Source organism: Peromyscus eremicus, chromosome 5 (assembly GCF_949786415.1).
Source record: "Peromyscus eremicus chromosome 5, PerEre_H2_v1, whole genome shotgun sequence".
NCBI classification, from domain to species: domain Eukaryota; kingdom Metazoa; phylum Chordata; class Mammalia; order Rodentia; family Cricetidae; genus Peromyscus; species Peromyscus eremicus.
The window spans coordinates 17,121,442-17,134,662 of NC_081420.1; the positions used below are offsets into that span (position 1 = coordinate 17,121,442).

Below are 13,221 nucleotides of genomic sequence, written 5' to 3' on the forward strand. Positions count from 1 at the left end.
GAAATAAATTTATTCTTGTGACAGGCTCTTGCTATGCTACTCAGGCTGGCCTCACACTTGTAGCAATCCTCCTGCCTCAGCCTCCCGAGTGCTGAGATTACAGGTGTGAGCCACTATGCCCACCTCAAATTATAGATTTTAACTGAGTGTGTCTTACTAACATATTCCCAGGATAATGGCTTAAACAAGCTAGGAATTACAATTAACTTCCAACCCCTCAAACTTGAGACTTTGAGTTCTTGGTTGTGAGAATTTTCTAGTAAACAAAATAATCTTTACTATTAATCAGACAGTTTTAAAAGCCACTACTATTCTGATTTATGGAGAGAGACAAATACCCTAAAATATTTATACATTCTTATCAACAAACACTAAACCTCAAAGGTACTTTTGAGATAATAGAAGCAGTTATAAACAAAGAACTCAAAGCTCCGTAGTTTTGCTATTTCTACACAGAACTGGAAGTCACAGTCTATGGGCCATACTAGCTGGAACCTGCCAAGTTCATCCGAAATGACCCATTATGCTGGCTACTGACAGCATTTCAAGGTCTCTCCCAGGCCACTATGGTCTCATCGGTGGCCAGGTCATCTTCCTTAGAGCTTTGAGATCTCAGCTCTATCTTTTCATTGTCTCTTTGACAGATCCTTTAAGCAATGGGGGTCCCCAAGGTCGCCTTTTCTCTCCCTTCCTCTCTTTAACTGATTTTTGCAGGCAGGTGATTTATAGCATGTGTGCTGGCCTTTCCCTTTTTCAGAGATTCCTCACGGGCTCCTCAAACAACAGGGCATCAGGCGTTCTCTCCCTTTGCCAGCAGCTGCTCCTAGGATGTCTCCGTTTTTATCGCTTTCCCTAGAACTCTAGATTGGAAACTTTGTGACTAGATTTGAGTTCTCTGCGGCCTTCGCTCCCCACTCCCATTCATCCACCTGCTGCTCCATACCCGAGGCCTCTGGGCTCTTTCCTTTCTCAAGTATCATATACAATTCAAAGCATTTCCTACAGCTTGTAACTTTCTGCTTAGCAACCTACAGTGAGAGTTACAATCCTTGATCCTACCTAGGCCCGAGCCTTCTGAGCATAACTACAAAGTTGTCTTCACCAGCTCTGCAAAACCACTAGCCTTTAAACTCTGGAAGAAGTTGCTTGTTCAGACCCGATGTGCGCACATTGAACTCTTTGCCCAGATTTACCCTTTTCTTTATTGTCTGCTAGAGAACTCCTACTCACGTCCTTCAAAGCCCAAAGTGTGGGCCCCCGTGTAGCTCTTCCTGTTCATTCAGGAGTCTAACTAGCAAAGCTTATTTTCCAGTATAGCTTTGCACTGTTGCACTCAGTTGCATATCATAATGATCTTGGGGATGGGGAGGTTGCTCAGTTGGTAGAATGCTTGCCCAGCAGTTACAAAGTCCGGGTGTAATCCCAGCACTGCATAAACTGGGAGTAGGAGTGCATATGATCCCAGGACTTGAGAGGTGGAGGCAAGATCAGAAGTTCAAGATCTTGAACTTGGCTTCTTAGTGGGTTCTTAGTCTGGAATACAGGCCTGTCTCAAAAACAAACAACCAAACCACCACAACAAAAAAAGGAATGATCCCCCTACAGTAACTGCTTTGGGTCAATGGAAACGTACTAGGGTTTGGCTTTGCTGAGAAATCATCCAGGGAGTCTTGTCAACTGGAGGTTGTGTTTCAGGAGGGAGCAGGTGGGGCCTAGGAGTCTGAGATATTGATCTAGCAAGGGTTTGGCCTGCTGCTGGCCCAAAACTCTATCTTCCGGGTCTACCATCTAATAGTCAGTGTGGTAGACATGTCTGTCACACATTGGCTCTGTAGCTAGGATGTACATTGCAGCAGAGGACACCTATGCCTGCCATGTCATTTACCTGTTAGTATTTTTAGCACCTTTCTCAGAACTTGGTGCACATGGATACCTCAGAAATGTCGGACTAGCCTAGAGGTCTCTTTGAAGCCAACACAGCCATTCCCAGCCTGCCTTCATCTGTGTGCGTGGGGCTCCTTTGTTCATTGGTGGGATTTAACCCACTTTGATCAACATCGCTCTCATCCAGCTGGCTCAGAGGTTCCTTGCCTTACCACACCTGGGCAAACTCAGTGCAGGTTGAAAGACTCTAAGTGAAAGCACATTTAATATGCTGAGCTTAGCCACATGGCACAGTGCAGAGGGGGTGGATGTCTCCTTGTGATCCAAATTCACAACATAAAGTTCAGGTGTCTACTGGTTTTGCACCAACCAAAAATTGAAAAATTATTGTTGGAGCCTAAGGACACAGTGCAGTGGGGGAGTGGTTGGTTCTCATGTGTTGGGGCTTGAGTTTTTATCTCCAGCATTGTAAACAACAACAACAACAACAACAACAACAACAACAACCCAAACCCAAACCACAGAAACATTTGAGACAGGTGTAGTGGCACATGTCTATGCACTCAGGAGGCAGAGGCAGGATTGCCCAAAGTTCCAGTACAGCCTCGTCTACATAATGAGTTCAAAGTCAGCCAGGGAGGGACACATAACAAGACTGTATCAAAAAACAAAACAACACAATAAGCCAATGAAATGGTTCATCAGATAAAAGCACCTGCCCACCTAGGTTCGATCTAGGGACCCACAGGGTGGAAGTAGAGAACCAGCTCCTGCAAGTTGTCCTCTGAGTTCCACATGTGAGCTGTGACATGTGCATGCATGCACACACATGCTAAATAAATAAATATAACTGAAAAAAATCAAATAATGACCATAATAAAAACCTTAAGTTGAATAGTGGTAAGACAGGGAACTGTCTGTGTTTGGCTACCCAAGGACCCCAAAGAGAGTTAGAGGCTTAAGAGCAAGGAAGTCTACCTAACGCAGCTGTGGGCAGGTGTTTCGGCTAGAGCTAGTATGGGAGAGGGCACCAGAAGAAGACAGCAGTGAGCTTTGTAGCCATGACACACCATCTGAGGCCCAGCCACTTCCTGTGGCTAATACACCAGGGAGAGGTTTGCACAAGCTTTATCAAGAGGGAACCAGAGAGGCCAGAAGACCTGCAGCTCACAGGACATACATATTTAACGACACGCTGTAGAGTCTACATTATTTATAGTACGTCAGGATACCCTCTGGCAGATTTTAATTGCATCACAAGCGAAGGGTTAGACTGCTGCTTTGTTAATGGACATTTGGCTTTATATTGAAAAAAAAAAAAAAAAGAGTTGAAAGGAAAATGGCTACCCGGGAGGAAAGAAACGGTGCTCAGTGGCTTGCTTTGGGAAAGAAACCGTCCACGGTTATCATTTTAACCCACAACTTGCGTTTTCCTGATTGTTCATGGGAGGTTCTGATGGATGACAATTAACATCCAGGGAATGTGTTTAAAATCACACGGCTGACATTAAAACCCAGACCACGGGCTGATGAGACGGCTCCATAAGTAAAGGCACTGGGGGTGGAAGAGTGCAAGTCTAATGGCTTGAGTGGGATCCCTGGACCACGGAGAAGCGGAAGGAGGGAACTAGCTCTACATTGCTGTCCTCTGTGCTGCCTGAGGAACTCTGGTGTGCCATCACTCACACACACACACACACACACACACACACACACACACACACGGGATGGGGGGAGAGACAGAAGACACACATACACAAGAGAGACAGACAGACAGACAGACAGACATGAGAGAGAGAGAGAGAGAGAGAGAGAGAGAGAGAGAGAGAGAGAGAGAGAGAGAGAGAGAAGTGTATCACATATCACATGGCTGGTGCAGGCAAGAAGATCAGGAGTTCAAGGCTAGTCTCAGCTACATAGAGAGCTTGAGGCCAGCACAGGCTACATGAGACACTGTCTAAAAAACAACCAAACCAATATATGAAGTAAGATTCATTAAAACCACTGCATAAGTCTTTCTACATCCATTCATGTGGTCTTATTTTACTTTGCAGATAACTGAGCCTGTTTCTAAAGCTCAAGTAATTTAGAGTACACAAAAAGAGCAGAACTATGTCCACAAGCTCCACACCACAGTGCCAGTAAGCTCAGCCTATGAACTGATCTTGCTCATTGAATTCTTGGGGCGATCTGGACAATTCATAGAAAAAGTTCAGTCAACTGTGTAATTACAAGTGTGAGGAGCAGGCCTCAGTTTCCAGCTGTAGGCACCCGGTTTGAAGGCCTTCCTAGTGGTTCTTACAAATCTACCCAACGTCTGGGGGCTGGCAGATATCGGCGCCTCTACCAGGTTTATGTCAAAAGATCAACTTGGTCAACAAAGCGTGCTAGAACCTTAGTCCAGAAGAAATACCACAAATCAGTATGAAAAAAGACTCTGGGAGATGGAAACTAACTGCAAACTCAAGTTGTTCTGGTTTGGACTGCTGTGAGCAAGGTCACACATTGGATTCATGCTGAGGAAAAGCCAAGACAAATGACAAGATTACACCGACCGAAGTAAATGTCATAAGAGACACAGAAACATGACTCCATGGTGGCTTCCTCTGAAGTCCCAAACACTTCAGCTCCTACCCCAGCACATTTGTGCCCACACTTACTGCCCACCTCAGCACACTTGTGCACACACTTACTGCCCACCTCAGCACACTTGTGCACACACTCACTGTCTCCCCGACTGCTGCCCCAAACAATCGCTGCCCTCAGAGTTCCACATTTCTCAGTGACAAGTGGACAGGTGGGGCAGCAGCTGCCTGGCACAGCTGCACTCTGAAGGCCAAGATCAGGAGGCGGGCAACTGGAAAATTCAGTCCCAACTGCTATCTTGGAGGTGGGGTGGGTATTTATTAGCCCAATGCACCACTGGAGGAACTCGGGGTCTTTAGTAGTATATTAAAAGACCCAGAGTGGAAAATGTCAAAATGCAACTTGAAAATGAAAGAAAACAACAATTCCTCAAGATCCTTGAGGTATTGCACACTCAGCTTTGTGCAGCATGTGCAGTGTGTACAGTGTGGCTGTGTCTGTGAAGATGCATGGGCTGGTGGGATGACTCAGTGGGTAAAGTCACTTGCCATGCAGATCTCATGACTTGTGTTGAATCCCTGGACCCATGGTGGCAGAGGAGAATTGACTCCCCAGAGATGACCTCTAAAACACACACACACACACACACACACACACACACACACACACACTCACTCTCACACACACGAAGTAAAAAGTAAAAGCCTGAGTCCTGTGGTGTTTTGCACCAACACCATGCCTTTTCCTAGTCTTTCCGATCCTTGTCTTCTTATAAATACAGAATTTTTTTGCATACTTGTTATCAGTAGATAAATAAATGAAGGGATCATGTTTATTTTTTGTTCCCAAGGACCATTTGATCTGATAATTCCAATAGTCCCATCTCTGCAAGAACTATGAATCTGGCTTTCCCTTTAACATTGTTGGACTAGCAAAGTGAGGAGAAATTAGTTTGACCTGTGCTATAGATTGTACTTGGGATCTCAAACAGTTTTTAGTAATTTAAAATAGAAATTGAATTTTCAAATTAAAAAGTAGAATATACTTTAAACAGACTTTATTTTATGTGTATGAATTTTGTTCTTTAAAAAAAAGATTTATTTATCTATTACGTATACAATGTTCTGTCTGCATATATTCCTACACCCCAGAAGAGGGAACCAGATCTCATATAGATGGTTATGAACCTCCATGTGGTTGCTGGGAATTGAACTCAGAACCTCTGGAAGAGCTGCTGGTGCTCTTATCCTCTGAGCCAAAACTCCAGCCTGAGTTTTGTTCTTACAGAAGTCTGTACATCACATTGAGTGCCTGGTGCCCTCCTTGAGAGTCAGAAGAGAGTGGCAGATCCTTCTGGAACTGTGGTTATGAACGGTTGTGAGCGGCTGTGTGGGTGCTGGGAACTGAATCTGGGCCAGCTGCAAGAACACTGGTCAATCTCTCTAACCTTATAATATACTTTTTAATGACTTCCCCCTCAAACTTTAGACAAGGAGGATAAAAATCAGGAAAAATAATGAGTCTATTTTTTAGACAAGGGGGATAAAAATCAGGAAAAATCATCGGTCTATGCACAAGTCTGGAAGCTTTTCAAAAGACTGTACATGTGTGATCCTGAATGAACATTTTCCTATTGTAACTACTTCACATTTTTAGTAACTGGTTAGAACTATCATTTCACTGTCCCATTGAAGAAACAGCATAGGGCCGGGAGTGTGGCTGGGTGCTGGTGTGTGTGCATAGCATGCATACACATTTGCTGTTTCAAATAGAATTTTCACATGGCTTAAAACCATATGCTCCATAGACAATAGCTGTTCTTAGTACAGCATTCTGTGAGGCCCAATTTGATCTAGGGATCACCTATATTTTATGTAAATATATAACATGTCTCATAACATTGTGTTTTAAAATGTGGGATATGATGTATTTGGAGATTGTGAAATGGTTTTGTGAGTTTAAGCAAGAGAGTGACATAAAGGAAAAGCTGTCTGGATACATTGTATATAGTGTTTGGGAAACTTATTTCAGTTGTATGCATGAAGCATGTGTCTATAAAGCATATCTCTTCTTGAGTTGCAATAAAAATCTGGAAAGTTACTTCCGAAGCATATATTCTTCCCCACCCCTCGATAATAGGGAATGAACCCACGCCTCCCATGTGCTAGGCAAGTGCTCTTCCACTGAGCTACAGCTCCAGTCTCTAGAAGCATGTATTTTTTAATGAACACAATAAAGTGAGTATTCATTCTAGAACAAAGGAAACACTTACATATTTTTCTATCATTAATAATCAGATCTCTTTTGTATTCATAGAAACGATTGTCTAGCTTTATATGTGGTATTAAGGGTATTCAAACCATTTAAAAGAAGTTTTCTACCCTTTTTTATGAGTCTCATTAGAGATTTAGCATCTGTTGACATTATTTTTCCACAAGTGGATTGCCATTCCTCTTCCATTTGTCTACCAGATACAACAGTGGGTCCAAGGACTCCTAATCTTCAGCTTGCTATTCTCCAATGGTGGCTTATCCCCATCGCCAAGATGTGACAATCTCCTTTATGACACACAGATTTATAACAAAACAGGTTTTCATTTGAAACAAATAAGAATTGTAATCAGTCTACAAAACACTCACCCATCCACACATCCACCCCCTCCTTCTTAAAACCCTCTAGAAATGCATGAAATCTCTTGTCCACATCGCCATGCTGTAGGCAGAAGAAAAAGAACCAACTTAGTTGCGTTCTGTGCTGTTCATTTCAGTGCTGTGGGGTGGAGGGGTAAAGCAGGAAACAATGAACACCAGTCTGGAGGGGCTCACTGTTAACATTTTGTCCTCTTGGGGGACACTTGGAGGAACCCCACGCGGCACTGAAAACTTGAAAATCTCAATCACCTCAGTATTGAGTCTGCTGCCCTCTGAATTCACTGAGGGCTGTGCTTTGGAGAACAGCTGTCAGGGGGACATTGGATGGAATTCACAAATGTGCCACTTCATTTTTCTCTAGTTAAACCGTTGGTTATTTAAAGGTAATATTCATTTTGAATGGAAGGGGCTTTCCATAGAAAGTAAGTAGAGAGACTAGGGGGTGAGGATGGTCCCAAGGGTCCCAAAATAGACACTGGATATACTTGTTACCATTTGCTGAGAATGCACTCTGAACACTAAGTCAGGAGCTGGGCACATAGAAGCTTTTTTAAGCAGGTGAGGACAGAGACCATAACTGTACTAGCTAAGGTATTCTCAAGAAACAGGACAAGCACAGACGAGAAACACCACCCTTCAGGGGGAGCTGGTGAAGATCAACAGATGTTATTCAAAGCTGTGATGTTCAAATTGAGCCACGGGGAAGATATGAGGGTGTCTACCTCCAGGAACCTTAGCTTATAAGCACAGTGTCCGTTCAGGACATTGTAACTGAGGCAAAACAGTGTGAGCACATCAAATTTGGAAAGAGCAGTTTCTTAGTTTTTAGCTAAGCCAGTGGTTCTCAACCTTCCTTGTGCTGCACCCCCTTAATACAGTTCCTCATGCTGTGGTGACCTCCCCCAGACATAAAATTATTTTTGTTGCTACTTCATAACTGTAATGTTGCTACTGTTATGAATTATAATGTAAATATCTAGTATATACGCAAAAGGTCTTAGGGCATCCCCTGTGAAAGGGTTGTTTGACCCCACGGGGTCACGGCCCACAGGTTGAGAGCTACTGATGTAAGCATTTGATATGCTTAGGATGCTACAGGCAGCCAGAGACTGCTGCCATGCTCAGTGAGTTAGGGAAGAGCCGAGACAAGGCTGGAGAGGAGGCCAGGGCCACTGCGGTTTCCATATGTAATTTAAACAGGAACACACGGAAGCTGGGCTTACCCCATTGCTAAGGCACAGACAAAGTGCTAGGATTTAGCTGGAGGTGTGGTCTCGTTGGTGCCATGCTTGTCTAGCATGCATGAGACCTTGAGTGAGATTCCCAGAACTACAGTAACTGAGCCTGGCGGCAAACGCCTGAGATCCAAGCACTCAGGGGGTCAAGGCAGGGGAATGAGAAGTTCAAGGTCATCTAAGGTTATCCAGGCCGGCCTAGAAGGTAGGAGGCACTGTCTCAACCCTCCCTTGACCAAAAACAAACATTCAAAACCCAAACAAGACAAAAAACACCAGCATGATCTAGCTAATATAAAAGATTGTTCAATAAGCTTTGCTACATCAAAAGAAATATTCAGAACTTTTGAATGATGTTTTATTTATGACTATACCCATTTTCAAAGCTCATGTCTCCTTTAACTCCTGCTTCTTAACGCCATTTTGGTGCTAGTAAACACTTGTGCTTGAGCTGAGCTCTCTATGGTAAGTGCTGGGCTATTCTCCATATAATCACCACCCAGGCTAATCTTCATGGCTATGGGATCCACGGTGTTAGGTTTCTATTAATTTTCTTATTAGCATACATTAATTATATAAGATAGTAGGTTTCATTATGGCATTTTCCTAAGTACAGATTTTTATCATGTACTCTGAACACAGGAGAGATTCGTACTTCTGGGTCTGGCTTATTTCCTTTAACATGGTGGTCTACAGTTCCATCCATTTTTTCCCCTTCAAATGACATGATCTTGTCCTTCTTCATGGCTGAATAATACTCCCTTTGCAGCCTTATCATAGACAGCTTAGCCCCTTCCTTTACATATGCCATGAAGACAGTTCTCAGGGGTTCCTCAAGGAAATGCTGTTTCCATAAAGCTTTCATCCTATCTTGAGGTAAATTCTAAAGCTTATGATTATTAGGCCACATGTTCTCATGGCCTTCTGATGCTCAGGTGAAAGGCCGCCAGAGGGCCTGGTACTTACTGTTTTGCTCCAAGTGAGACCTGTGGTGTGGTGCTCCTTAATGTAGGTCTGAAGCTCGCTCCAGATGTTGAGATAGGACTTGACCCAATCCACATGGCGCAGATCACTTTTGTTACAAAAGAGAGCGGAGGAGAGCAGAGTTAGGATAGAAAATACGATTTCATACTCTGTCATCTGGAAGCCCGAGCTCCGGACGAGTCCAGAGCAACTGTTCTCTTGCCAGAGGAGAACACTGAGAAGGTGGGTAGTCCTGAGTGCTCCAGAGGGAAGCAGGAGGATGGTGAGTGCTCTCAGCTTCAGGTATGGGGAGAGCCACAGAGAGGGAGACCTGGCCCCATGGAGCTGACACAGGAAGTGTGCCGTTCCTCGTAGAGGTGACTATGGAGAGCAGAGTATTCCTTCTGACCTCCTTCCTATGCAAAATACAGAATAGCCTGCTTCCAGGAGTGGGAACAGCATAAAAAAGGGGACAAAGTCATCCAGCTTGCTTTCTATAATTCAAGAGTTACTTGGTTTTAGAAGTATGATTGGCCAGAGACTTCTTCCCACTATGAATGATGAGGAAGTTGGTATTATAAGAAAAATGTTTTCTCATCAGCAGGCAAGACCCCATACTTCTAAAGTGACTCTCACTGAAGTATCTTAATACTTCTAAAGTGACTCTCACTGAAGTAGCTTAATTGGATGCTCTTGACAATGCGAGCTATGTGGAGCTTGATCAGACTTTGTTTTATTGAATGAACAGCTAGCTGAAAGCTTGCATTAATAGGGTTAGCACATGGGATTGAGAGAGCTGTTAGAATAGGCAAATGGCGGCATTTCTTTCATAAAATGTATTAGTATTAATTCCTTAGGAATTTCATATTGGAATCACATGCATCCCCCTTTGTTGCATTTCTTTGGGCAATTTCTGACCCCATAACTTCTTTCCCCCAGTTTGATGGAAGTGGTGGTCAGCAAATGAGAAAACACTGGGTTTCGGAGTTGGCAAAAACTTGATGATACAGGTAGGCCACTAATCTGAAGGTAACCATAGAAGGAGACCTCTTGAAGACATATTGTTTTCCTTGCCTAAATTCTACTGCAGTAAGCCAGAACACTAGGGAAAGTGAGCAGGGAGACAATCGATCATGGTTTGGATGAGACATGTCCCTCACAGAGGCCTGTGTTTGAAGACTTGGATGAGACATGTCCCTCACAGAGTCCTGTGTTTGAAGATTTGGATGAGACATGTCCCTCACAGAGTCCTATGTTTGAAGACTTGGATGAGACATGTCCCTTACAGAGTCCTATGTTTGAAGACTTGGATGAGACATGTCCCTCACAGAGTCCTATGTTTGAAGACTTGGATGAGACATGTCCCTCACAGAGTCCTATGTTTGAATGAAGACTTGGTCCTAGTGCCCTGCCATTGTTTTGGGAGCTTGTGCAACCTTTAAGAGGTGGAGCCTACTTGTAGAAAACTGGTCATTGTAGGGTGAGCCTACCCCCATTTCCTGTTCCATCTCTGCCTCCTGACCTGCCAAGCCAGTCCTGTGGCCATGCCTTCCCAGCCATGACGCTCTGTATTTCCTGAACCATGAGTTAGAATGAACCTCTCTTGTCTTAGGTAGGTTCAGTTGGGTATTTGTGATATCAGTGAGGAAGCAACTAGCGTAAGGATTGGAATCCTGATCACTCTTCAAAGGGGAAGACTTGGTGCTGTTTTCTTCTACAGTTTTAGATTTGTTGGCTATACGACTGGAATCTGTGAGGCTCTGCCCCACCTTCATGGTAAAAACCCCCAGAGTAAGTGGAGCTTCCTAGGTCTGCCTTGTTCTATAAGGTTTTGTGAGGCTTTTAGTAAGTACCCTGGACACAGGAAACGGTGTGTACAAAAGCTGTAGGAGAATGAGACTCACTTCAGTGTAAAGCAGCACTTGGTTTGCATACATGCTCTGCCTATGCAGATGTGTCTCATCTGTGTGTGTCCCCTTATACAACACACAGACACGACAATTTATACACACTAGAGATATCAGGTTATACATTTGACATGGCTTCTACTGAAAATTCTAACAACCAATGAAAGCCAGATCTGTATAGGCAAATGTGTTTTTCTTTTAACCACTGAAGTGTTATTTTGAACTGGAGAAAGTTCCAGAACTTTGATAAATTCTAACAACCAATGAAGACCAAATCTATATATGTAAATGTGTTTCTCACTTAACCATTGCAGTATTATTTTGACTTAAAGAACATTCTAGAAACAACTATAGGAACGAATGACTGCATGGTGTCTTTTATCCGAAGTTAGTCTCTAGGAGATTAGTTGATCAGGATCCAAACACATGGAAGCTGAGAAAGTTCCCTCCATTTTCATTGGCTCTGGAAGTTGTGAAGCCACACCTTGGCAAAGCCAAGGCAAGCGACTGCTCTGTTCATATAGAAAAAGGAGCCAGAAACTAGCCAAGCTAGTTCCCCGGGAAGCACAGAAGCGGAGTCCTTGGCCCACAGCCCTTTGGTTCCAACCACAGGGCAGCCTGTCTTTCAGCTTTCTCCTACAGGCCACGTGGGCAATGCAGAGAAGGTCTTGTGGGAACTTGGGGGACCTACCTACAGATGGATGCTGGGCGTGTGAGGCTCCCTATAACTGTTAGTTCACCTGTATAAGATATTCAAGGGGGGACTAGGACCCTGATCTGCACCTCTGGTCACATTTCTCTGGCTTATATATCTTTTTCAGGTATTCTGCTGATGAAGTGCGTGGTGATGCTGCCTGATATTTTATATTTAACATTAGAAGTTGAGATCAAGGGGCAAAGCCTGAGCTGGGCCGCTGGGCATGGGCTCGTAGTGAGTGAGTTCAAGGCTAGCATGGGCAGCTTGGTGAGACTCTGTCTCAAAATGAAGAAAAAGTTAAGAGGGCTGGGGATGTGTTTGTCTAGCATAGGGGAGGTCCTGAGTTCAATTCCTACCACAATCAACAGCAGATCGGAGTTGTTTGGTGTAGATGCAAGAATGTGGGAAAAGCCAAACCCTTTGGTGAGGATACCCCTTCAGGAGAGTATACAGACAGCAAGTAGATAGAGTAGATATTAGGGTTGGAGACGTTTATGAGAAACAAGGAGGAACAATGGGTGGGTACAGGCTTCTTTGGGAGAGGAGATGAAAATATTGCAAAATTAATTGTTGGAACAAATAAGTGGAATGATTCCTTGTATTATAATTCTCTATAACCTCACAAATATGTTACCAATATTCTTATATAGTGAATAGATAGTGATTTAAAAAATAGCTTGGTGTGGTGGTATATACTTGCCTTCCTGACACTGAGTGGGCTGAGGAAGGAGGATCACAAATTTGAAGCCAGTCACTGGGATTCATAGTAAGATCTTGTTTCAAAACCGAAACCAGAAAAAAAAAAGCCTCCTAGAAGACATCTCCTCCCCCCCAAAAATTCCACTTGAAAAAAAGCAATGCAAATTTTGAATGGGTACCATCTCGGCCAATGGGTTAGAACATGGTAGGTATTTGTATCTGCTATACATTTGTCTATGTTCTGTGTAAAATGTGTCTTCTGGTTCTGATTGCTCAGGTCTGCATCAGAACTGAGGTGGTAATCTAGAGAATTCAGGTCCTCTGGTTTCCTCCCATCTGAGCAGTCTGGAGTAAAGAAGAGATGTCCCCAGGAGGCCCCGTGCTTGGTGACTGATGGCCATTTCTGCTGGCTCCACTCAGGAGCTGGATGGGGAACTCCTCGAGTCCAGAGCCAGACAATGGAAGACCACTGCTCTTATTTCTGTCTCAGTTCCTTCGTTAGTCATCAGGGACTGGCCATGGCACACTTAGCCAGCTGTGACCTCACTGGAGGATGAGGACTCTTGTGATAATCTGTAAATAGGTTAAGAGACATTTTC

The 13,221-nt window shown here is 43.8% G+C and overlaps 1 protein-coding gene across 4 annotated transcripts in view; it reads right to left on the reverse strand.

Annotated features, from left to right (window-relative positions):
• Cap2 (cyclase associated actin cytoskeleton regulatory protein 2) overlaps nucleotides 1-13,221 on the reverse strand; it is a 143,929-nt gene that overhangs the window by 28,872 nt on the left and 101,836 nt on the right. For all 4 annotated transcript variants that reach the window (XM_059263036.1, XM_059263033.1, XM_059263035.1 and 1 more), the window contains exon 7: nucleotides 9,323-9,428. In XM_059263036.1, the coding sequence (XP_059119019.1) occupies nucleotides 9,323-9,428 (106 nt within the window). The remainder of the gene's footprint in view (nucleotides 1-9,322; nucleotides 9,429-13,221) is intronic.